This window comes from Eubalaena glacialis, chromosome 3 (assembly GCF_028564815.1).
Source record: "Eubalaena glacialis isolate mEubGla1 chromosome 3, mEubGla1.1.hap2.+ XY, whole genome shotgun sequence".
NCBI classification, from domain to species: Eukaryota; Metazoa; Chordata; class Mammalia; order Artiodactyla; family Balaenidae; genus Eubalaena; species Eubalaena glacialis.
This window is the reverse complement of record NC_083718.1, coordinates 139,359,274-139,383,971: the sequence shown is the minus strand read 5'-3', so window position 1 is coordinate 139,383,971 and position 24,698 is coordinate 139,359,274. Positions and strand designations below refer to the sequence as shown.

The following is a 24,698-nucleotide window of genomic DNA, read 5'->3' as shown; positions in this document are numbered from 1 at the left end:
TAAATGTATATGGTATTCTACTGTATTTTTCATTTAGCAACTTGCTTTTTTTTTTTTAACCTCTATTTTGTTTTTTGGATCTTTCCACATTGATACATATAGCTCTAATTCATTGATTTAAACTACTACATATCATTCTGTCCTGTCAATTTATTACCATTGATAAATCTATTCATTACTGATAGGCATTTAGGAAGCTTTAACTTTTCCAGCATTTTAAATAATGCTGCAATGAATATGCTTTTACTTGTCTTCTAGTATACATTGCAACTGTTTCTCCGCAAGTGAATTACTGGGTTTGTAGGTTATGTACAACTTCAATGTTATAAATATTGACAAAGGCTTTACAGCTGGGAATGGTGCTGTTCCTATCAGTGAGGATGATAGACAGCATAATTGGTGGTTGATTAGAAGGAGTATTCAGAAGTGTTTTGTCTCAAGAGTGGAGAAAATTGACTTTAGATTAATGATGCTAAAAATTTAAAAACAAGACCAGAAAGGATCAAGCTCGTTCCTGATAACCACAACCTAGAACAAAACTCAAGGATATTTATATGAATACAAAAAAAATCCAGTACCCAGCAAGGTAAAAATTTACAATGTCTGGTATCCAATTAAAAATTACCAGATATAGCAAAGAAGCAGGAAAATACAACCCATAGTGAGGAGAAAAACCAACCAATCAAAACTGACCTGGAATTGAAGCAGAAGAATTAATGAAAATGGACATTAAAACAGTTTTTATAACTGTGTTTCATATATACAAGAATTTATAGTAAAAATTGAACATATTAAATAGAGGATGGAAGATATTAAAATATACTTAACTCACACTTTTAGAGGTGAAAACTACAATGTCCAGGATGAAAAATGGGATGGGTGGATAGGATTAACTAGCAGAGTAGACATTGTAGAGGAACAGTGAATTAGAGGAACAGAGGATTAGTGAATGTGAATACATGGAAACAACCAAAATGAAGCAGAGGAAAAAAAGACTATAAAACATGAACAGAGTATCAGTCAACTTTGGGCCAACTTCAAGAGTCCTAATGTTGGAGTAATGGAGTCTCTGTAAGAGAGAGCAAGTAGTACAGTAAAAATATTTAAAGAATTAATGGCTGAAATTTTTCCAAATTTGATGAAAACTCTAAACCCAGAGATCCCCAAAGTTTAACCAACCTCAAGCACAAAAACATGACAAAAACTACAATAAGGTACATTTGTAATCAAATTGCTTGCAATTAGTAATAAAGAGAAAAATCTTAAAAACAGTGCCCCCCAAAAAAGGGCATATTATTTAGTCAGAAAAAGATAACGATGATGCATATTTATTGGAAACAATGCAAATGAGAAGACCATGGGGCAACACCTTTTCTTTCTTTGCTGAAAGGAAAAAAAGATCACCATAAAATTATTAAGACATTAATGAAAGGAACTGAAGACAAACAGAAGGTATTCCATGGTCATGGGTTGGAAGAATTACTATTATTAAAATGTCCACACTACTGAAAGCAATCTACAGATTCAGTGCAATCCCATCAAACATTCCATTGGCATTTTTCACAGAAATAGAATAATCCTTAAATTTGTATGAAACCACAAAATACCCTGAATAACCCAAGCAGTCTTGAGAAAGAAGAACAAAACTGGGGGCATCACACTCCCTGATTTCAGACTGTAATATAAAGCTATAGTAATCAGTATGGTATTGGCATGAAAACAGACACATAGACCAATGGAAAAGAATAGAGAGCCCAGAAATAAACCGCCACATATATGGTCAATTAGTTTAGGACAAAGGAGCCAAGAATACACAATGGGAAAAGGATAGTCTCTTCAATAATGATGTTGGAAAAATTGGACAGCCACAGGCAAAGGAATGAAATTGGACCACTATCTTACACCATATACAAAAATAAACCCAGAATGGATTAAAGACTTGAATGTAAGACCTGAAATCATAAAACTCCCAGAAGAAAACATAGGCAGTAAGCTTCTTCATATCAGTCTTGGTGATGATTTTTTGATTTGACACTAAAGCAAAGGCGACAAAAGTAAAAATATACAGGTGGGACTACATCAAACTAAAAAGCTTCTGCACAGCAAAGAAAACCATTAAAATGAAAAGGTAACCTACTTAATAGGAGAAAATATTTGCAAATCATATATCTGATAAGGGGCTAATATCTATAATATATAAAGAACTCATACAACTCAATAGCAAAAAAACAAACAATCTGATTAAAAACCTGGCAGAGGATCTGAATAGACATTTTTCCAGATTAGGCATATAGATGGCCAACAGATACATGGAGAGGTGTTCAGTATCACTAATCATCAGGGAAATGCAAATCAAAACCACAATTATATATCACCTCACACCTGTTAGAATAGCTATTATCAAGACAACAAGAACTTAGTGCTGGAGAGGATGTGGAGAAAAGGAAACTCTTGTGCATTGTTAGTGGGAATGGAAATTGGTACAACCACTGGAAAATAGTATGGAGATCCCTCAGAAAATTAAAAATGTAACTACCATTTGTCCAGCAATTCCACTTTGGGCTATTAACCTGAAGAAAACGAAAATAGTAACTCAAAAAGATATATGCACCCCCATGCTCATTGCAGTATTATTTACCATAGTCAAGACATGGAAACAACCTAAGTGATTACTGATGGATGAATGGATAAGGAAGATGTGGTGTATATAGACAATGGAATATTATTTAGCCTTAAAAAAGAATGAAATCTTGCCATTTGTGACAAGATGAATGGGCCTTGAGAGCATTATGCTAAGTGAAATAAGTCAGACAGAGAAAGACAAATACTGTAGGACCTCACTTATAGGTGAAATCTAAAAAAACCAAAAAACAAAGAACACGAGCTCATAGATACAGAGAACAATTGGTGGTTGCCAGAGGCTAGGGATAGGGGTTGACGAAATGGGTGAAGGGAGTCATAAGGTATAAATTTCCATATAAAATAATTAAGTCATGGGGATGTAATGTATAGCATGGTTACTATAGTTTGTTTGTTTGATTTGACCGTACCGGGTCTTAGTTGCGGCACACGGGATCTTCATTGCCGCATGCGGGATCTTTAGTTGCGGCATGCGGGCTCTTAGTTCCGGCATGCGGGCTCTTAGTTGCAGCATGTGGGCTCTTAGTTGCGGCATGCATGCGGGATCTAGTTCCCTGACCAGGGATCAAATCTGGTCCCCCTGCATTGGGAGCACAGAGTCTTATCCACTGGACCACCAGGGAAGTTCCCAGCGTGGTTGCTATAGTTAATAATACTATAATGCGTATTTGAAAGTTGTGAAGAAAGTAGATCTTAAAAGTTCTTATCCGCCCCCACCCCCCACAAATTTTTGTAACTATGTATGGTGATGGATGTTAACTAGAATTATTGTGGTGATTATTTCACAGTATATACAAATATTGGATTATTAATTGTACGCCTGAAACTAATATAATGTTATATGTCATTTATACCTCAAAAAATCCCACAGAATTATTTACCCACCAAAAATATCCTTTAAAAATGAGCGTGAAGAAAGGTGTTTTTCAATCATTTAAAAGCTGAAAGAATTCATCACCATCAGACCTGCATTATAAGAAGTATTTAAAGAAGTCCTTTAATAAAGCATGGAGAAAATGATGCTGGATGGGAATCTGGATCTACACAAAAAAATGAAGAATACCAGATGTTGTCTTTATGTGTGTAAAGACTGTTTTATTAATATTCAGATCTCTTTAAAAGATAATTGTTTAAAGTGAAAATAATAACACTATATTGTAGAGGTTATAACACATGTAGGAATAAAATGCATGGCAACAATACAAAGGTTGGGAGGGGAGGAATGGAAGTATACTGTTGTAAAGTTTTTAGATTATACACAAAGAGACCAGTATCACTCCATGGTAACTGTTAAGTTAAAGATGTATACTACAAAGCCAAAATCACCCACTAGAATAATACAACGAAGAAACTCAGTAATTGTATTAAATGACATTGCCTTGGATTTCAGGAGCTATGGTGGTGTTTGAAGAAACAGATGATAATAAATAGATTAATAAAGGATGGCTACAGTTATAAACTGTGACCTTAAAACCAGAGCTCTCTGTTATAGATAAGAAGAAATAATTGTATTAAAATAGGATACATTAGGGAAAAAAGTTTTTGCATGCTTGCCATCAAATTTGTCCCAATAATAAATTAACTAGTGGAGCAAGCAATGGCAAAAGGATAAATAAAACTGTGACTTGTGAAAGGATTGGGACCAATCGTCGAATATTAAAATTTTGGTAGGAAAATGGAAACAGAACTAATCTCCAAATCCCTTATAGCCTTTTCTCTGTAGAGTGACATCTTTCACTTCCACAGAGTCAATGTGAGAAAATTGGACTTTTTTTTTTTAGAGAGAATTTATGGCCTTGGAAAGAAATGGAAGAAGCTATAGAAGAGAATCAATGACCTCTTTTTCCTACTGCCTGGACTTTTAAATTTGCTTCATTATGTTATCTAAATTCTACCATCAAATGTCTTATTTGGGTTGAGCAAATGCAGATACCTAAGGGAAGGAAAATAAGAAGTTGTCAGTTTTAAAATGTACTTGGTAATCTATGCATGTATACATTCATCCATTCAGTTGACACTTACAGATCCTCTACTGTGTGCCTGACACTATGGTAGCTGATGGAGATATATTCATTAGCAATTTAGGGAGCTCACAGTTGATAGGATAGCAGACATCGAAACAAATAGATTATAATAAAGTGTGATGTGTGCAATAATCCACTCAATGTTCAAAATACAGAGGTATAATAAAACAAGGGTTAACTAACTGGAAGAGAACATCAGGGAATGCTTCGTGGAGATCCTGGTGCATTAACCCCTGGGCTGGATTTGAAAGCCAACTAAAAGGTTTGAGTGGCTGAAGATATTGGGAGAGATCTCGTAGGCAGGGGAATTACATGTGTAACATATAGATGCTTGAAACAAATTGCTGTCTAGGGAGCTACAAACAACTCAGTGTCGTTGGAGAATAAAGAAATGTGGTGGGGAAGGGAAGTATGGCAGTTAATGAGGCTGGCGTCAGATCAAAAGGGCCTGGTAGGCAACCTGGGTAAACTTACATATTCTAATTCTTTGTTGGTGGGTTCGTTTGAATTTTTTACACACTCAAACGTATCTTTCACACAGGCTTTATTTCTCTCCTCTTAACCCTTGTGTCTTTTACTTCTTGCATTTGTCCTACTGCACTGGCAAAGACCTTCATTCCATGTTAATAAAACTAGTGAGACAAGAACCCTTACCTTATTCCCTATCTCAAAGTAAATGGTTTTGGCTTTCACCGTTAATTTTGATGTAGGTTCCATATAGACATTCTTTAATAGACAAAGGATGTTTCCTTCTTTTCCACTGATTGCCAAGAATTTTTATCCTGCATGGACTTTGAATTTTATCAGATATCTTTTCTTGCATCTACTAAGATACTCTGTGATTTTTCTTTTCTGTGCTGGTAATGTGGCAACTTATATTGATTGCTATTTTATTTATTCATTTATTTATTTTTACATCGTTGTTGGAGTGTGGTTGCTTTGCAGTGTTGTGTTGGTTTCTGCTGTGTGACAGGGTGAATCGGCTGTGTGTGCGTACGTGTCCCCATATACCCTTGATTGCTATTTTAAAATAAAACTAATTTTGCATTCCTGAAATAAACCAAACTTGATCATGGTAAAAAAAAAAAAAAGTGGCCTGGTAGGACATGATAACTGCGCTGAGGCTTGGCTTTATCAGTGATACCAAATGATTGCATTTTAGGCAGTAAACAGACACAGTTAAACTTTTGTTTTTGAGAGATCGCTTTATTGTCATTGTGGAAAAAGAAGAAAAGCTAGAAGAATGAAGAAAAGAGGATGGATTCAAGACCTATTTGGAGGGTAGAATTTGAGGATTCCTTTTATGTGGGAGTTAAAGGAGATAGGGTCTAGGGTAACTCCCAGGTTTCTGATTTGTGAGTTGTGATGCTAGCAACTGAAATAGAGAATAAAGGAAGCTGAACAATGTTGGGATTTTAGGGGAATGGCAGGGAGAGGATGAAGATCGTGAGTTATGTTTGGTCATGTGTGAATCAGTACGTGGATATTATGTGGAACTGAGGACTAGAAACATAGATTTAAGAGTTAACAGGGTATAGGAGGCTTTCTACGAGCCCCCAGACTAGCCATTTTGCTCTGTTTAATTGCTTCCATAGCCCTCATACTTCCTCTTTGATAACATTACACTTGTAACTCTCTGTCAAATCTCTATCATCCTCTATTGGATTGTGAGGTCCTTGTTGAAAGGGATCTTATTTGTTTTGTTCACCAACTCCTTTCCAGTGCCCAACACAGTACCTGGTACATGAGACTGAATAAATGGGCATGGACATGAGTGCCCAGGGGAAGAGGGCATAGAGAAGAGAGGTTGATGGCTCAGGGCTGCTGGGTACAGTCATATGGCTGTCACTGTGTGTGACTCTGCCAAGAAGCAACCTTAAGGATTACCACCTTACATACATGTATACAATGGAATAGTACTCAGCCATAAAAAGGAATGAAACTGGGTCATTTGTAGAGACGTGGATGGACCTAGAGACTGTCATACAGAGTGAAGTAAGTCAGAAAGAGAAAAACAAGTATCGTATATTAATGCATATATGTGGAATCTAGAAAAATGGTACAGATCAACCGGTTTGCAGGGCAGAAATAGAGACACAGATGTAGAGGACAAATGTATGGACACCAAGGGGGGGAAGTGGGGGGGGGGTAAGGTGGGATGAATTGGGAGATTGGGATTGACATATATACACTAATATGTATAAAATAGATAACTAATAAGAACCTGCTGTATAGCACAGGGAACTCCACTTCGCTGTACAGTAGAAACTAACACAACATTGTAAAACAACTATACCCCAATAAAAAATAAAAAAAAGGATTACCACCTTACAGGTGTGAGTGGTGTGAGTGGAGAAAAATCTAGCAAAGGAAATGGAAGAAGGAGCGCTTGGACAGCTATGAAGAAAATCAGGAAGGACTTTATCAAGGAAGTTAAGGAAGGGAATGGTTAACAGTTTCAAATACCCAGAGAATTCAAATCAAATATGAACTGATGAGCTTATGAGCTGGTATAGGAACATAACCAGTATTTACAAATTGTTGTTGGCTTGTTTGCTGGTTTTAGCAAACTATCGTTAAATGGTATTCTGTGTCAGCATAAAGGAAGAAAGGCATAAAATCAAAATAACTCAAGTTCTTTAAAAGGGGTTATTGGAAACCAAGAGATATTCTCTCAGTAAGTGCAGCAAAGCCATTTTCCCCCCCTAGTGTTGGAAGAGTTAGCTATTCCTTTGTAAGTAGTTTCCTTGTATGTGGAGATCATGTTAAATGAAAAATGTGTTTCTTTAATGTTAAAGTGTGGTGAGATGCTCAGGCTGAGAGCTGGGTGGGCACTAAGACCAGCTGAGGGAAGAGCAGTTTGAGTGAAATGACAGGCAGGATTGTCCACACTGTTTAAATTCTTCGTTCTCTCTTGCTTTGTACATATTTGCCGTGTTGTTATCATTGAATTTGGGTAAGTTAGATGCTCGTATGGAGCTGCTCCACTGTGTGTCCCAGAGAGGGAGAGAAGAGGGAGAGGTAGGAAGGTTGAGAGAGCAGTGTGTTTGTAGTTTGTGGTTTACCCCGTGTTGTTTCTTTTATTTGGGGTGTTAAATTTTTCTTATAATATTGCTCAAAAATCTTATCAGATACGCATGTCTGTGTGATATTTCATTGATTTAGAACTTTATATTTGTATCATGTTTTAGATTTTGCAAATTGTCATGTGTATTTGTTGCTTAATGCTGGAACAACTTCATTAGGTGGACAGGACAGATTTTTTAATTTCTGGGGGGTTTGTTTTACCAAAGATTCAAAGTTAAGCTATTTGTCAGTATCATAATAATCCTGTGATCTTTTCATACCATATTGTTCATCCAAAAAGCATACCAAATTGTGTGTGTGTGTGTGTGTTGTTCCAATGTAATTAATTTTATTTTAAGGAAACATATACATGAATTGGAGAATTGGCTTCCGCTGGGCATTTTGGTGTCTTTTTGCTATGCCTTTGTTTTTTAGGTTCTTGTTATCAAATAGGGTCTTTTAGAACTCTCTGAGAAGAAACAAAAGTTCATAAAATTTTGCATCACGTGTTAACTGAGGAAAAATACCAAGTCTGTATGTAGTTTGAAAAGATTACCACCACCGCCCCCCCCAGAATATTGTGGTGTCTTAGAGTGGAGCTCCTAATATAATTTGTATACTTTTTGAGTTACTGGTCATGAAATTAGTTAAGTGAGGGTATCAGCATTTAAAAATAATGAAATAGAATAGAAAATATCAGAGTGCATTGCACATGATAGGAGTATTACCTCCTGATACTTTTGTTTTGGAAATATATATATGTATGTATGTACTGAGGCACAGGTATAAAATGTATTTCCTTACTGTGGGTCGTGGTCAGAAAAGCTTGAAAACACTGGCTCAGATAACTCTCGTTCATTTTATCTTCTTCCAGCTTTTGTTACCTTATTGAATGGAGAACAAGCCCAGAATGCAATTCAGATGTTTCATCAATATTCATTTCGAGGAAAAGACTTAATAGTCCAGCTCCAGCCAACAGATGCTTTGCTATGTATTACCAACTTGCCCGCTTCTTTTACGTTAGAAGAGTTTGAAGAACTTGTTCGTGCTTATGGAAATGTCGAGAGATGCTTTCTGGTCTACAGTGAAGTTACTGGCCATTCCAAAGGCTATGGATTTGTGGAATACATGAAAAAGGACTTTGCTGCAAAGGCTAGATTGGAGCTATTGGGTAAACAGTTGGGAGCATCAGCTCTCTTTGCACAGTGGATGGATGTTAATCTCTTGGCCACAGAGCTCATTCATTCTAAGTGCCTTTGTATAGATAAACTCCCTAGTGACTACAGGGATTCAGAGGAGCTGCTGCAGTTTTTTTCCAGTATCCATAAACCTGTGTTTTGCCAGGTATGTATTTTTAAGGCATCATTTGAAATATTTTAAAATATCTGCGTATGTATCTGCATGCACTCATGTATTTATTTTACCTATGTAAATACCACAGTGGATAATCTAATTCTAATTGAGCCTGTAATGAACACTTTAATATGATGGTAAATCTTATTTTTATTTATTTATTTTTGTATTTTTTTTGAATTTTTGAATTTTATTTATTTTTTTATACAGCAGGTTCTTATTAGTTATCCATTTTATACATATTAGTGTCTATATGTCAATCCCAATCTCCCAATTCATATGATGGTAAATTTTAAATCAATCCCTTTGTTGATGGGCCAAACTATATTGTCTTTATATAATTAAGTATGTCTTAGCAAACCCATCACTTAACACATCCACCTTCTCATTCCATCCATTCTTGAACCATTCATGCATTGATCCCTTTATCCACCCACATTTTGTTTATCACCTTCTCAGTGCCAGACACTATATTGCTAAATGTCAGAAATATAGAGATAGAAAGATACTCTCTTAATACCGCACAAGTTTGTGAAAGAGACTGACAAGTAAGTAAATAATTGTAAATCCTGTATGAAGAGTGATACGATGGAAAATAGAAAAGTGTTATGAGGTGTAAAAAGAATGCATTATTTTATCTTAATGGGGTCATGGTAAGTGAGACATTTAGAGAAGATCCTGAAAACTGACAACACTGGTAAGAATTTTCAAGCACTTTGAGTAAAATTAAATATATTCTACTAAATAGGCAAAAATATATACTGTATACGACTGAGAGGTTATCTAGTCTAGCTTTCCATCTGGTTAAAAAAAAAAAAGTTACAATAATTGTGAGTGATCATTTAGCTTCTGTTAAAATATTTCAAAATAATGGAAAATTCACTAGATCACGAGTCAGGCCATTACATATTTAAATGGCTCTCATACTGAATGGAAATATTCTTCTTTAAAACTGCTGGCCCTATGTAATTAAAATGACTGTCTTTTGAAAGACTTAAAATGATAGTGTAATTTATTTGGCATGAAGGTTATAATGAACCAGGAATAATAAAAATATTTTAGAAGTTTTCAAAAGGTTAATAAAGCCACTTTACAATGCCTTTATCAGTAGATCTGTTAAACTCAGGCTGTCTCGCTTGGTAGGTTGACATAGACTATATGGAAGACACAGTCTTCTTACCTCGTGGTCAGAAGGGACCAGAGGGACTAACGGCTTTTACAAATCTGATTTTAAGATTTGGTTTGGTTAAAAGGAATGAGGTTGTAGGAGAAATGTTTGGAAGAGGTAGATATTTTTCCTTTCTCCCATGTGAATGGAAGAAGTTTTGTGGAGGAAAAAAATATTTGAGGACAGTTTTAAAAGGAAGGAAGAATGTGAAGAAAAAATAGAAATTCGGTCTACTACACAAAAAGCTTCAAAAATAAGAAAAGAAACTAAAAAGGACTGGAAAATGATTTAATGGTAGTATCAATTTATGGGATGCCAAATTCAAATAGAAGTATTGTAGATGTGTCTTCTCAAAGACATACCAAGCTGAATTTTTTCACATTTATCACTTTATAGCATCAGTGTGTTTGAGATGATTCAGACATGTTCAACACTTAGAAGCTTTTCAGTGTCTTATTTTGTTCTTACTTTTGCTCTTTGTACCAGTCTTTACAGATCCAGGACTTTAGTATCTTCTTTTACACTCTTACAGGTGGGTGACTGGAAATAAATTGAGTTCTGCATTGCAGGAGTTTATTTAGGGCACATTCAGAAAAAGGTTGTGTCCTGCATATGGTATTTTAAACAAACCTGGGGCACAGTTTTCCTAAATAAGGTTTGCTTTGGTATACTTGACCAAATTCCTGGGATCTGCCTAAAATATTGAAATAAACTTTGAATGTGGTTCCTTCTACCTTTCTACTCTTGATAATGCAAATGTTATTTTGCATAGATATATATTCTCCAGTAATTGTTCAGCATGTTTCATCGTCTGCGTATCTGGTGAATTTATTTTAAAGAAAGTTTTAATTATTGTGTTCCATATGTTTCTATAAATTATCAGTTATATATATATCTTAATATAGAGGGACTATTATCATTCGAACATTGACTTTTAAAATAAATCAGAGATTCAAAGAAGTAAAAAGAAACCTGACAGAATCTTACTTTTCCCATCTTCCAGAAGGACTGCATCTACCCAACTAGTAAACTTTTATTTTCAGAAGGAAAGAATACATTATTTTCACCAGTATCGTGCTCTGAGACATTTGTCCTTGAATTTGTAGATGATATACTTGTAAATAAGTATTTCTAGCTAAATATTAGAATTCCCTTTTTAATAAATGTATCACATCAGCTTGCAGAGGATGAAGGTAGTTATGTTGGTGGCTTTGCGGTGGTTGAATATAGCACTGCAGAGCACGCTGAAGAGGTTCAACAAGCAGCTGATGGTATGACCATCAACGGAAGCAAAGTTCAAGTTTCCTTCTGTGCCCCGGGAGCACCAGGGCGAAGTACATTAGCAGCATTGATAGCAGCTCAACGCGTGGTAAGTTTGTTCTTTTTGTAGGATATAAAAAAATTCAAGTAGTATTTTAATCTATCCAAACTAGTCAATCATTGATTGGACCTTCATTATATTTTTATTATGTAAAGATACCCTTCTTTTTTTTTTTTTTGACTGGCTAAATGGTACCTCTGCCAAATCAAGCCAGGAGTCAATACAAAAGAAGAAACTGGCTAATAAAAAAAAGAAAAAGAAAAAAAAGAAACTGTTTCATAACGTGTATTCATCTCAAGAAAAAATTTTGAGGAAATTTCATTTATTCAGTAAATGTTTGAGTTCCTGTTCTGTAGGTTTTGAGTGCAAGGTGCCCCCTTTTTCAGTGTTCGTAAGTATCCATAGTAGAAGTAGTGGGAGGTGGCGCCTCATTTTTGTGCACATGGCACAGTTGCTGAGTTTCCAATTCTGAATACATCTAGTCACCCACTTTTGCAGGCGGCACACTCTGTCCTCTTGGAGAAAAAGAAACAACTAGGTGGCTTGGTGGCCTTACAAATGTCTGGCATTTGTTTATAGCTGATCCCCCAGCAAAACTAGCTATCTCCCATCAGCCACTCTTTTCCATTTTCTACAGTGACTCTCTCAAATCTTCACTCTTTTCCTGTCTTTGTCGTTCTTTCTATCCGATGATCGTGGCTCCCACTTTATAGAAATATAAAGGCCATGTGCTGGACTCATTTATTCAACTTTTCTCACACTCCCCCAGCAAAAGTGCCCCCGTTTTTTCTCTTAAATAGCATTCATTCCTTAAATACTTTTTGGGTACCCTCTGCATGCTAGGTATGTTAGAGATGTTTAGGATTCATCAGTGAACAAAACAAAGATCCCTGTTCTCTCGGAGGGAGGGCTGTGCTTCCTCCTGCCAAAGCAGGGACTCATGCCCATGTCCCCTATCCTCAAGGATCTTCATCCTCACCTTTCTACTTATTTTCACTTGTTGTTCACTAGCTCTGTCCCATCTGCTTATAAATACGCTCAAATCTTTTCCTTTAAAAATCCTCTCTAAATACGAGCCTTTGTAATACTTTTTCCTCACAGCTGGAGCTTCTTGAACAATTAGGTCCCGCTAGTCACCTTTTCTTCTTTTCTCATTTCCCTCTCAGCCCAATGCAATACAGTTTCTGCCGCCACTATTCAAGTGAATCTGTTCTCTTTAAGATTAACAGGAATTTCTTAATATTCAGTCGAAAAGGTACTTTTCAGTCTTTCTTTGCCTGGTTTCTTTGCAACATTTAAAACCAACCGCCTGGGACTTCCCTGGTGTTCCAGTAGTAAAGAATCCACCTTCCAATGCAGGGGCCGTGGCTTCGATCCCTGGTCTGGGAACTAAGATCCCATATGCCGCAGGGCAACTAAGCCCACGCACCACAACTACTGAGCTCACGCGCCTCGACGAGCGAGCCCGCGTGCCACAAACTACAGAGCCCACGCGCCCTGGAGCCCGCGTGCCACAACTAGAGAGAAAAGTAGTGAAAGATCCTGCATGCCTCAACGAAGATTCCGTGTGCCGCAACTAAGACCCAACGCAGCTAAAAAAAAATTAAAAATAAGGAAAATAAATAAAATAAATATTTTTAAAAAAATAAAATAAAACCAACCGCCTATTACCTTGAATTCTGCCTACCATTTTTTTCCTGCCTGTCTAACCATCCCACCCCTTTCTTCTTTTTCCCGAAGGGCTGCTATCAGTAGACTTCTGTATTTGGCCTCCTCACTTTCTTCCTCTTCAGCACTCCAGTGGTTTTAGTTATTGCCTATCAGTGATGATTTCCAAGCATATATTTTTGGACCCAATTGCTCTAAGCACTAAATCTGTATTTCCAAATGATATTTAAACAGTCCCTTTTTATGTTATATAAATAGTTCAATTTCAACATTTCCAAAAGAAAACTATTTTTCTCTGGGACCTGCTTTTCTGTGTCTGTAATATCAATGTATGGCATCAGTTCATTCAAACTAGAACTGTCTGAATTAAAAACTCAGTTAATCATGATTGGTCTTCACCTACTCCCTAGATCAAGATGTCGAGAATATTAGCAAATCCTTTCACTTCCACCTCCTGGTATCTATTAAATCCTTGAGACTTGTCAGCATCTTTGTTACTTTACTCAGGATCTCATTCTTCTCACCTTGATGGTTCGAATAACCTACTATGTGGTTGCCATGTCGTTAGTCTTCCCCATTCTAATCCATCTTCCACAGTGCCACAAGAGTGATCTTTCTCATCCTCAAACCAGATTATGTCATTCTCTTGCTTAATATTCTTTAATGCTTGCATAAGTTCAATTCCTTACCATGGCATACAGGGCCCTTCGTGATTAGATATTAGTTAACAGTGAGGAATCTTAAATTTTTCTCGGTCTTAAAAGTAATGTGCTGCATTGATTTTTTTTCTATAGGTTCTTGGTACATATCCTTTATCAAGTTTTTTGATTTTAAAACAAATTGTAAGTAGGTATTGATGTTTATCAGAGTATTTCTACAACTATTGCGATAATTTTATGTGATTTCTCCCTAAGTTCATTAATGTGCTGAATCCAATTGATAGGTTTTTCTAATGTTACACTATCCTTGTGTTGTAAATCCTAATTGATAATGATTTTTTTCCTATGCATTGTTTGATTTTTTTTTAATATAAATTTATTTATTTATTTATTTATTTTTGGCTGTGTTGGGTCTTCGTTTCTGTGCGAGGGCTTTCTCTAGTTGCGGCAAGTGGGGGCCACTCTTCATCGCGGTGCGTGGGCCTCTCACTATCGCGGCCTCTCTTGTTGCGGAGCACAGGCTCCAGACGCGCAGGCTCAGTAGTTGTGGCTCACGGGCCCAGTTGCTCCGCGGCATGTGGGATCTTCCCAGACCAGGGCTCGAACCCGTGTCCCCTGCATTGGCAGGCGATTCTTAACCACTGCACCACCAGGGAAGCCCGCATTGTTTGATTTTATTGGATAATATTTTATTTGGTATATGTGCAAATGTGCTCATAAGTGAAAATGCTTAAATTTTGGGGTACCATTTTAACTTAATTTTGGAATCGAGAACATTGACCTCATTAATGATTTACATATTTTTCTCTCCCTTCTCCTTTTCTTTCCATTTCATGGATCAATTTGCATAAAATAGAGGTCATCTGTTCTTTGAAAGTTTGAGAGATCTCATCTATGAAACCATGTAGACCTACTCCTTGAGCCTCTTCCAGAAGGAAATCATTGATTACCACTTAAGTTTCTTCTGTGGATATTAGGTTTATTAGTTTTATTTTTCTCTGTGTGCTATATGTGGCATTTGATTATATTCTACAAATTTATCCACTTTGTCTAAGTTTTTAAATTTATTGGCACATAGCTATTTATAAAATTTTATTTAAAATTTGTCATGTCTAGTCTCCTCTTTTTATTTTATTTATTTGCATTTCCTTTTTTTTCCCCTTGATCAGTCTTGCAAACTATTTATTTTGCTTTCCAAGAAACAGCTTTTGTTTTGTTCATTATTTCTCTTTTTTCTACCTTTTGCTTATTCTTGCCCTATCTTTATAATCTCCTTGCTTCTTTCTTCTTTGGATTTACTCTACCCGCCTCCCCCCTCCCCCACCCCCGCCCATCTTTAATGTTATCAGTGGTTAGCTCCTCTGTTTTCAACCTAGATTGTTTTCTGATGAACATAGTTAAAGTAAGCTTACTTCTATAACTAATGCTATACCTATGTGTCATAAATTTTATATTATGAATGTTTCAAATTTTTGTTATGATTTCCTTTTAGCTTAATTATTAGTTTTTTTTCCAGTTTATAGCAACCTAGGAATTTTTAAAAGCTATTCTTCTGATATAGATTTCTTTTAATTGAGATATAATTGATATACAACATTATATTAGATTTCAAGTGTACAACTAATGATTCAGTATTTGTATATATTGTGAAATGATCACAGTAAGTCTGGTTAACATCTATCGCCACACATAATCACAAAATTTTTTTTTCTTGTGATGAGCACTTTTAAGAACTACTCTCTTGGCAACCTTCAAATATGCAGTAGAGTATCATGAACTGTAGTCATAGTCACTGTGCAGTACATTACATTCTCATGACTTATTTATCTTATAACTGGAAGTTTGTACTTTTTGACCCCTGTTACCATTTCACTCACCCTCCACCCCCTCCATCTGGAAAACATCAGTCTGTTCTCTGTATCTATGGTTTTGGTTTTGGTTTTGTTTTTAGATTCCACATATAAGTGAGATCATACAGTATCCATCTTTCTCTGCCTGACTTATTTCACTTAGCATAATACCCTCAAGGTCCATCCATGTGACTACAAATGGCAAAATTTCATTCTTTTTTATGGCTGAATAATATTCCATTGTCTGTATATATATATACACACCACATTTTCTTTATCTGTTCATCCATTTTTGGAAACTTAGGTTGTTTTCATATCTTAGCTATTGTAAATAATGCTGCAATGAACATGGGGTCCATATATCTTTTCGAGTTAGTGTTTTTTGTTTTCTTTGGATAAATACCCAGAAGTTGAATTGCTGGGTCATATGGTAGTTCTATTTTTAATTTTATGAGGAACCTCTGTACTGTTTACCAACACTTGTCATGTTTTTTTTAACTATACTTTTTTCCTTTATTTTCATTTCCCATCTACTATTGGATAAATTAGAATTTTCTTCTTCTGCTTCAAGAGTGACATGTTCTATTTTATCCTACTGGTGATTGTTCCTAACTTATTAACACCCCTAGGTTGATCAGTATCTCTTTCTTCCCACTTAGTTCATTCTAAACTCCATCCTGCTTCTTCCTTCTACCCCACCTACCCCCATTTGGGAGTACATAAAGTACATTTTTACTTTAAGATTGCCTTAATGTTTTTTTTTTGGCCGCACTGCACGGCTTGCTGGATCTTAGTTCCCCAACCAGGGATTGAACCCAGGCCACGGCAGTGAAAGCACCAAGTACTAACCACTGGACCACCAGGGAATTCCCAACCTTAATGTTTTTGTTTTTATGGTCCTGACTTTTATATACAAGATTAAAATTAACTGTGATATTACAAACCCTAATTTCCATGTATTGTGTAATATCATCATGCATTTATTCTCATTTCTCATTTTCAGGAAGTGTTTCATGTAGTAAAAACTTTTTAGACTGTGTATGGCTGGGAATATTTTTTATTTCTTTTCCATATTTAAGTAATAGCTGAATATAAAAATCTAGATTCAAAGTTTGTTTTCTGCAGCACTTTGAAAATATTAATTTGTTGCCTTCTTAAATCCAGGGTTGACGCTTTGAGAGTGAAGATGATATTAATCTGCTTTTTTTTTTTTTGAGCTATGTTCTTCCTCACTGGAAGTTTTTAGTATGGTGGGGGGGGTGTTTGATGTTCTTAAATTTCACACCAAAAAAATGTAACCAGGTGTGTGTTTTTCCATATATTTAGAACCCTTTCATTTTGCGGTCTTTAATTTTTCTTTAATACTGGGAAATTCTCAGCCATTACTTCTTCAAAGATTCCCTTTTTTTCCTAATCCTTCAGGGACTCCTATTATATAGATGTTAAGACTTCTAGTCTCTTCATTACCTTGGTTTTCTCTTTTGTTTTGTTTGCATTTTTCATTATCATGTTTTACTTTGTATTTCCCTCTTTATCCTTTGCTTATGTATTCTGGGAAGTTTATTTGACCTGACCTTTCAGATCACTATTTTGTTTTTCAGTCGCATATATTCTACTGTTTAACTTATCTGTTAAAGCACAGAGTAGAGGTTAAGAATAATGCTTTATGAGTTTCTCCAGTTTCCTCACCTATAGAATGGGGGTAATAACACGAACCCTATAGAGTTGTTTTGGGGCATTAAGTGATCTAATCCATGTAACATGCTTAGAACAATGCCAAGTATATATAGTAAGTGATGGCTGCTATTATTTTTCTCCAACAGTTGTGTTTTTCATACTTCATATTTTTTTTTAAAGGAATTCCTTTATTTTTTATTTTTATTTATTTATTTATTTTTAAAAATTTATTTATTTTTGGCTGTGTTGGATCTTCGTTTCTGTGCAAGGGCTTTCTCTAGTTGCGGCAAGCGGGGGCCACTCTTCATCACGGTACGTGGGCCTCTCACTATCGCGGCCTCTCTTGTTGCGGAGCACAAGCTCCAGACGTGCAGGCTCAGTAGTTGTGGCTCACGGGCCTAGTTGCTCCGCGGCATGAGGGATCTTCCCAGACCAGGGCTCGAACCCGTGTCCCCTGCATTGGCAGGCGATTCTTAACCACTGCACCACCAGGGAAGCCCCCCATACTTCATATTTCTAATTGGTTGTTCTTTATAACTGCTTGTCCTTGTTTCATGTTACCAGTAAAAATATATTATCTTTTTTTAGCATGTCTGTTATGTTTAGTTAACATTCTTATTATTTCCTATCCTTTAATTCTGCTTTGTCACTTATAGGTGCTTCAGTTTGTTGCCTTTAGTTTTTGTGGCTACATTCTCCCGATGCCTAGTTATTTTGTTCTGTGGATACATATCTCCTTTGGTAGGGGGGTATGGTGATTGGCTTCTTTGTATGTGAGTGTTTAGAGGTTGAGGGGCTGGAGATGGAGGAGGAGTGCTGAAGGCTAGTCTCAGCTAGGGTTTAAGCAAGGCAGGCAGGAACCTAGGGCTGAGAACCTCTGCCTTGACCATCTGGCCTTGACCACAGCCCTTTCCCACCCCAGCCAGGCAACCCTGCCCCTTAGAGCCTCTTAATCTCTTCTCTCAACCCTGCTCTTTTCCAAGTTCTGCCTTCCTCAGTTATAACTCTTCCACCCTGCCCAGTGGGAGGAAGGAAGTAGAGAAGGTTGGAGGATGTGGGAAGGAAGTTTTCGGTGCCTCTACCTAGTGTTACATGGTCCCCACTGTCTCTTGAGTTTGCACGACACCCTGCTGTTAATTCACTGCTCCTAGGCAGTCACTGGACTGATGCTGCTGTTTTCCTGCTTTTTCCTAGCCATGATCCCTAGGGGGTGATGTGGAGGAAGAAACAGTTACACAACTAAAAGTCCCTTCCCCAAGCTATCCTGTCTGTGGATCCAGCCTCTCTCACACTCTTGAGGCACTACCTTGTGTCTGTCCAGAAATTTCTCACGGGTTTAGTGTCAGGTTCTCAATCCATCACCCTCTCCCTCTTATTGTCACAGCTTGGGATGAGAGAGGGAATCCAGTTGTCCTTGTCGGTTCTCCATTTTCTCCTGGCTGGAAGTTTATAGTTTTCCTTTTACATCATTATGTTAATATTCTCATCTATCAGGCTGGCTTTTAAAATCTGAGAACAATTTCATATATTTAGGAAGCTACCCAATTACATGTATGTAAGGCAAGTTCCTCTTTGTCTCATATTAGAGGATTAAGTTAATGAAATAAAGACCGTTATTGTAAGAAAAATGTTGCTTTGTAAGGCATCCCACGTTATTAAACTTTAGATCAACATTGTAGTAAGGTTCTTCTACAGTATCAAAGTATTCATCCTGTGTCAACAAGTTACCTCCCTGTTAATAAATTCAGATTCCCCTGATATCGTTCTACTTGTATGAAGAGATTTATCTGACTAAATCATTAGTCCTCTTAAAGCCAATTTCTACTTAACTGAAACATTCTATGAGGATTTCAGTGTATGTTGTGTGGTAGAATATATTATTATAATTAGGAATTGTGGTAGAATGTATACAACAAGTATATAATATAAAGCAAATTGTGGTTATCATAAAATAGATCTTTTCAGATGAATGAGAATTTCTGGAAAAAAGCCTTTAGAGTTTCATCTTTGTGCTTATCCTTGTTCTAATGTTTTCTATTTCTGTATTCATCGAAGATGCACAGTAATCAAAAGGGCTTACTTCCAGAGCCAAATCCAGTGCAAATTATGAAAAGTTTAAACAACCCTGCCATGTTACAAGTTCTTCTACAACCCCAGCTCTGCGGGCGAACTGTTAAACCAGGTAAACTTCATGTGTGCTGATTAAACGTAGAATGTTGGCATGAAGTTAATTGTGCTGTTTTACATGAAAAACACACTTAAATTAGTCCAAAAATATTTATTTTTTCTAGAATTTATCAGTGAGTATATAAAATATAATTTATTTTAATTAATGATCTGAGGTGAAAATATGTTTTGACTGTTTTTGATAGGGACAAACTGCTTATGGGTTTCCTGATTTTTTTTTAACTATTAATAAGTATTAAATATTAAACCTTCAGTTTAGTTACTGGTTGACATGAATTTGTAAACCAGGTAACACATGGCTTAATAAGGTAATATTTAATATACTACATTGTTACAGCCTATATTAACAAAGGATATGATACTTTTCTACGTAATATTTTTGGCAGAATTACTTTGTTGGAAAGTGCTAAAGGTCTGTTTCCTCTCTGCTCTTTCTTTTTCATTGTGAAATTGTTTCACTTTGTAGAAAATGAGAACATCATTATTTTCTAAGTATTATGAAATTTTTATAATATTGGCATACATTAAATATCTATTTAGTATTCATGGAGAAGAGTTTACCTTTTGAAATTCACAACTGTACATACACAAAATGTATGTTTTATCATTATGAGGAAATGAATGCCTATATTCAATACTAAGCTTTAGATTACAAATGTTTAGATTAAATATACTTATTCTGTTTCAGCTCCAACTGGTCTAACACCAACTAGTATATTGCAGTTCAGTTCTAGCACCAACTACCTGATCAACTACTAGAGTTAGCACAGATCCTTCAAGTAATGGCTTTGTCCCCAACAGGTCTGCCCCTACTTCAGACAGCAGGCACAACTTCAGAGGTCCCCTGGTCACCTATACTTCTGACTAACTCGCTTCAAATTTGGGGGTTCCTGTGACCTCCTCAGATTCAATAATTTGTTAGACTCACAGAACTTAGGAAAGCTCTATACAGTAAGTCCCCCCCTGCCCCATACGAACGAGTTCCATTCCAAGAGCACGTTTGTAAGTCCGATTTGTTTTTAAGTCCAACAAAGTTAGCCTAGGTACCCAACTAACATAGTGGACTATATAGTACTGTACTCTAATAGGTTTATAATGCTTTTCACACAAATAATACGTAAAAAACAAACAAACAAAAATAAAACATTTTAAATCTTACAGTATAGTACCTTGAAAAGTACAGTAGTACAGTTCAACAGCTGGCATCCAGGGGCTGGCATCGAGTGAACAGGCAAGAAGAGTTACTGACTGGAGGAGGGAGAGGAGGTGGGAGATGGTAGAGCTGAAGGATCGTCAGCCATAGGAGACGGAGGGCAAGCTGCAATTTCACTCACGCCTGACGTTGATGGCACAGGTTCTGGTTCCTTGCTGGATTCAATTCTACCTACCCTCTTGAAAAAATGATCCAGTGATGTCTGGGTAATAGGCCTTCTTTTCTCATCATAGATGACACAGTAGCACTGGATTGCACTCTGAACGGCTGCTGCAACCTTCATGTACCATTCTACGTTCGGGTCCTGTGCCTCAAAACTAACAGTGCCTCCTCAAATAAAGAAAATCCCCTTGCCATTTCCTGCGTCGTGAATCTCTTCGGTTCTTTAGTTACTTCTTCTTCCTCTTGCCTCTCTTCATCCTTTCTCTGGGCCTCCAATTCCTGGCACTTCTTAGCAGTACCAGCTATATCACCGCTGCTTTTACACTTGCTTCCGGACATCCTGGGCTTGAAATAAAGATACTGTACTACTGTACTCTATACAATACTGTACAGTAAAGTACACAAAAGCACAACCACTTGTAGAGGATGCACACACGTGACAAGGTACGCCAGGCATGTAAACTAATTTACGTGATTGGACATGTGAACACACGTCTGCATCTTTAAAAGTTTGCAACTTGAAGGTTCGTATGTAGGGAACTTACTGTACTTATGATTACAGTTTTGTTATAAAAGATGTAACTCAGAAATAGCCTAATCAAGAGACTTAGGGCTTCCAGACCGGAAGGTCCTGACTGCAGAGCTTTTATGCTCTTTCCCCATGGAATCAGAGCACATCTGCCTTGCAGCACACATGTGTATTAATTAGCCAGATCTCCCTACTGCACTAACTTCAGTGTCTAGAGTTTTTATTGGGGTTTTGCTATGTAGGCATGACTGGCCATGTTATTGAACTCTGTCTCCAGTCCCCCTCCGCTCCCTGGAAGTCAGGAGGTTAGGCTGATATCATATGGCTCAAAGCCCCAGTCCTCTAATCACATGGTATGTCTTTCTGGTATGACCAGCCCCCATCCTGAAGCCATCTAGGGGCCCACACTGAGTCACCTCATTAGCATAACAAAGACACTCCTATCACTGGGGAAATTCCAAGGATTTAGAGTTTTCCTTCCAGTAACCAAAGACAAAGACCAGTTAAATTCTTTATTATACCAACAATGTTCATATTAAGTACTTCATATAATCATCAATTATCTCTGTGTAAGAAGTAGCTTTAGAGGTGTCCAGCTGAGCCTACTATGCAGTCGGATATCCCTTCTACAATTTTAATGGTATAGAGATATCCTTTGTATGTCTTGACTACTCAAAGTATAGAGCAGCTCATTATTTTCCAAAGCTGCTATTCCCTGGTTTGACAAATTTAATTACTAGGTTTTCCATTATATTAGATGGTGATTTCTATGACTTTTAGCCACTTATTCTAGTTCTTCCTATGAGGAAACACAGAATAAATCTATTCCTTCTTCCATAAGAAAAGCCTTCTAATGTTGAAGACAGCTATCATGAAACCTTAGTCATCTTTGATTTTCTTTGTCTTCTGTTCTCCAGACCAGTGGTCTCATTTTATTTATTTATTTTTTGATTATGCAACTCTATCAGTAAAGTATATTTTTAGTAGAGCCCCGATATATACAGTATATGTATCACTTATATGTCAATTACATGAATGCACCTTTGTCAATCCATATATTAAGAAATGATAAAGCTTAATATTTTTATATTTTAAGATGAAAGTAAATATAAATAACAGTTCTCTTTTTTAACAATTGTATTTATTTTATTTTTTTATTGAAGTATAATTGATTTACAGTGTGTTAGTTTCAGGTGTACAGCAAAGTGATTCATATATATATATATATATATTTTTTTTTTTTTTTCTTTTTCAGATTCTTTTCCCTCATGTGTTTTGACAAAATATTGAGTATGGTTCTCTTTATACACCTCTTCTATTCTCTTTGTAAACTATAGCTCTGTATTTGACTTTACATAACATGTCATAGGATATGCTCTCTAGAGCACCCTGCCCCCACCAAGTTGTCCTCTTGTAGAGATACCTAGGTTGTCTGGGTTCCCCTGAAATATGGTGTACACAGACATGAATTTATCCTATAGATGGGTTCTAATCAGCACAGAATGCAGTGGGATTTCCTTCCTATGATCATTATATTTCTATTAATGCAGTCCAAGATTGTATCAGTTTAAAGAAGTATATTACACTCTTGGGTCTCTTAGAAAGTATAGTTCACACCTGGACTATCTTTAGTAACTTCTCCCCCAAATTATTTTTGTCTCATGTTTTCATCTAAGATATGTATTCTCCACTCTGCTTTTCTACTCAGGTTGGTGTATGACCATATGAGATTAGGCTTTTTTATTTTAGTGCTACTTTTACAATTTTAAGAAAGATGTTTCATTATTACACTGATAGCTTTTTCTTTGTTTGGAATGGCCAGGGAAGAGGGTTAAATACCTTACTTGAACACATGCAAAGAGAGAGTGTATGGAAAGTTTCTTGGTGTTCAGGAAAGACAAGCTATCTTGTTAATCAATAAATTTCATTCGTTTTTCCTTTACTATGTTTTTTACTATATCTTAACTATATCCCTTACTATATCCTGAGCTCTTCACAGAGGGCTCTGAACAAACTAAAATAATTACAAAGAATCATAATTCTCTGTAATTTGTTTGTATTATATGATATATATACACACAAGTGTGCCATATTTTACTGTGCTTCACAGATGCTATGTTTTTTTACAAATTGAAGGTTTGTGGCAACACTGCTTTTGTCAGATGATGGTTAGCATTTTTAGCATTTTAAATTGAGGTATATACATTGTTTTTTAGACATAATGCTATTGCACACTTAATAAACTACCGTATAACATAAACATAACATTTATATGCACCAGGAAACCAAAAAAATTGTGTGACTTGCTTTATTGCGATAATCACTTTATTGGAGTGGCCTGGAACCAAACCTGAAGTATGCCTGTGTGATATATTTGTATTTAAACCCTTGTCCAAACTTCTTTCTCACTGTATCATTTTTTCAAGTAACTGACACATATCTACTTGTTTATTGCCTTCTCTTCCACTAGACTAGAGGAGGCTCCATAATGGCAAAGATTTATCTGTTTTGTTCATCTCAGGCACCTAGGACAGAACTGCTATTTATAGTGAAAAGTACTTAAATACTGTTTATTGATTAAACTCCTTCCTTAACCTCTCTGTTGCACAATTTATAAATACCTTGTTATATATGATCTAGTCTGTAAACTTTTAACTACTTTTCTGGTCTGCCTTCTTTTCTTTCTGATCTAATGTGTGCTCGACCGTCAGGTCGATTTTCCTCCTACACCTACTTTATGTTTCTTGAACCGTACTGATCTTTTCTTTTCAATCCAGACCTTCTAACTACCTTAAAAAAATACAGTATAGTGTAAATATTGTAGATTTCTCTCTCTCTGTCCTTGTGTGTGTGTCTGTCTTAAAGTTTAACTAGTATATAATTACTTAGAATCTAAATTGTATTTTTAACAGCTTTCTTGAGGTATAACTGAGGCACATTCATCTGCACATATTTAAATTGTACAAATTGGTAAGCTTTAACATATGTATAACCCATGAAACTATCGCCATAATCCAAATAATGAACATATTCATTACTCTCAAAACTTTCCTTTTGCCTCTTTGTAACCCCTCCCCCCATCCCCCGGAAACTACTAATTTGCTTTCTGTCACTATAGTTTGTATTTTCTAGAAATTTATATAAATGGAGTCGCACAGTATGTACCGTATAGCTTCTTTCC

The 24,698-nt window shown here is 36.2% G+C and overlaps 1 protein-coding gene across 2 annotated transcripts in view; it reads left to right on the top strand.

Annotated features, from left to right (window-relative positions):
* Positions 1 to 24,698, top strand: part of RAVER2 (ribonucleoprotein, PTB binding 2) — a 116,969-nt gene that overhangs the window by 36,356 nt on the left and 55,915 nt on the right. For both annotated transcript variants that reach the window (XM_061184077.1, XM_061184076.1), the window contains exons 3-5: positions 8,605 to 9,074; positions 11,429 to 11,620; positions 19,482 to 19,608. In XM_061184077.1, coding sequence (XP_061040060.1) covers positions 8,605 to 9,074; positions 11,429 to 11,620; positions 19,482 to 19,608 — 789 coding nt within the window. The remainder of the gene's footprint in view (positions 1 to 8,604; positions 9,075 to 11,428; positions 11,621 to 19,481; positions 19,609 to 24,698) is intronic.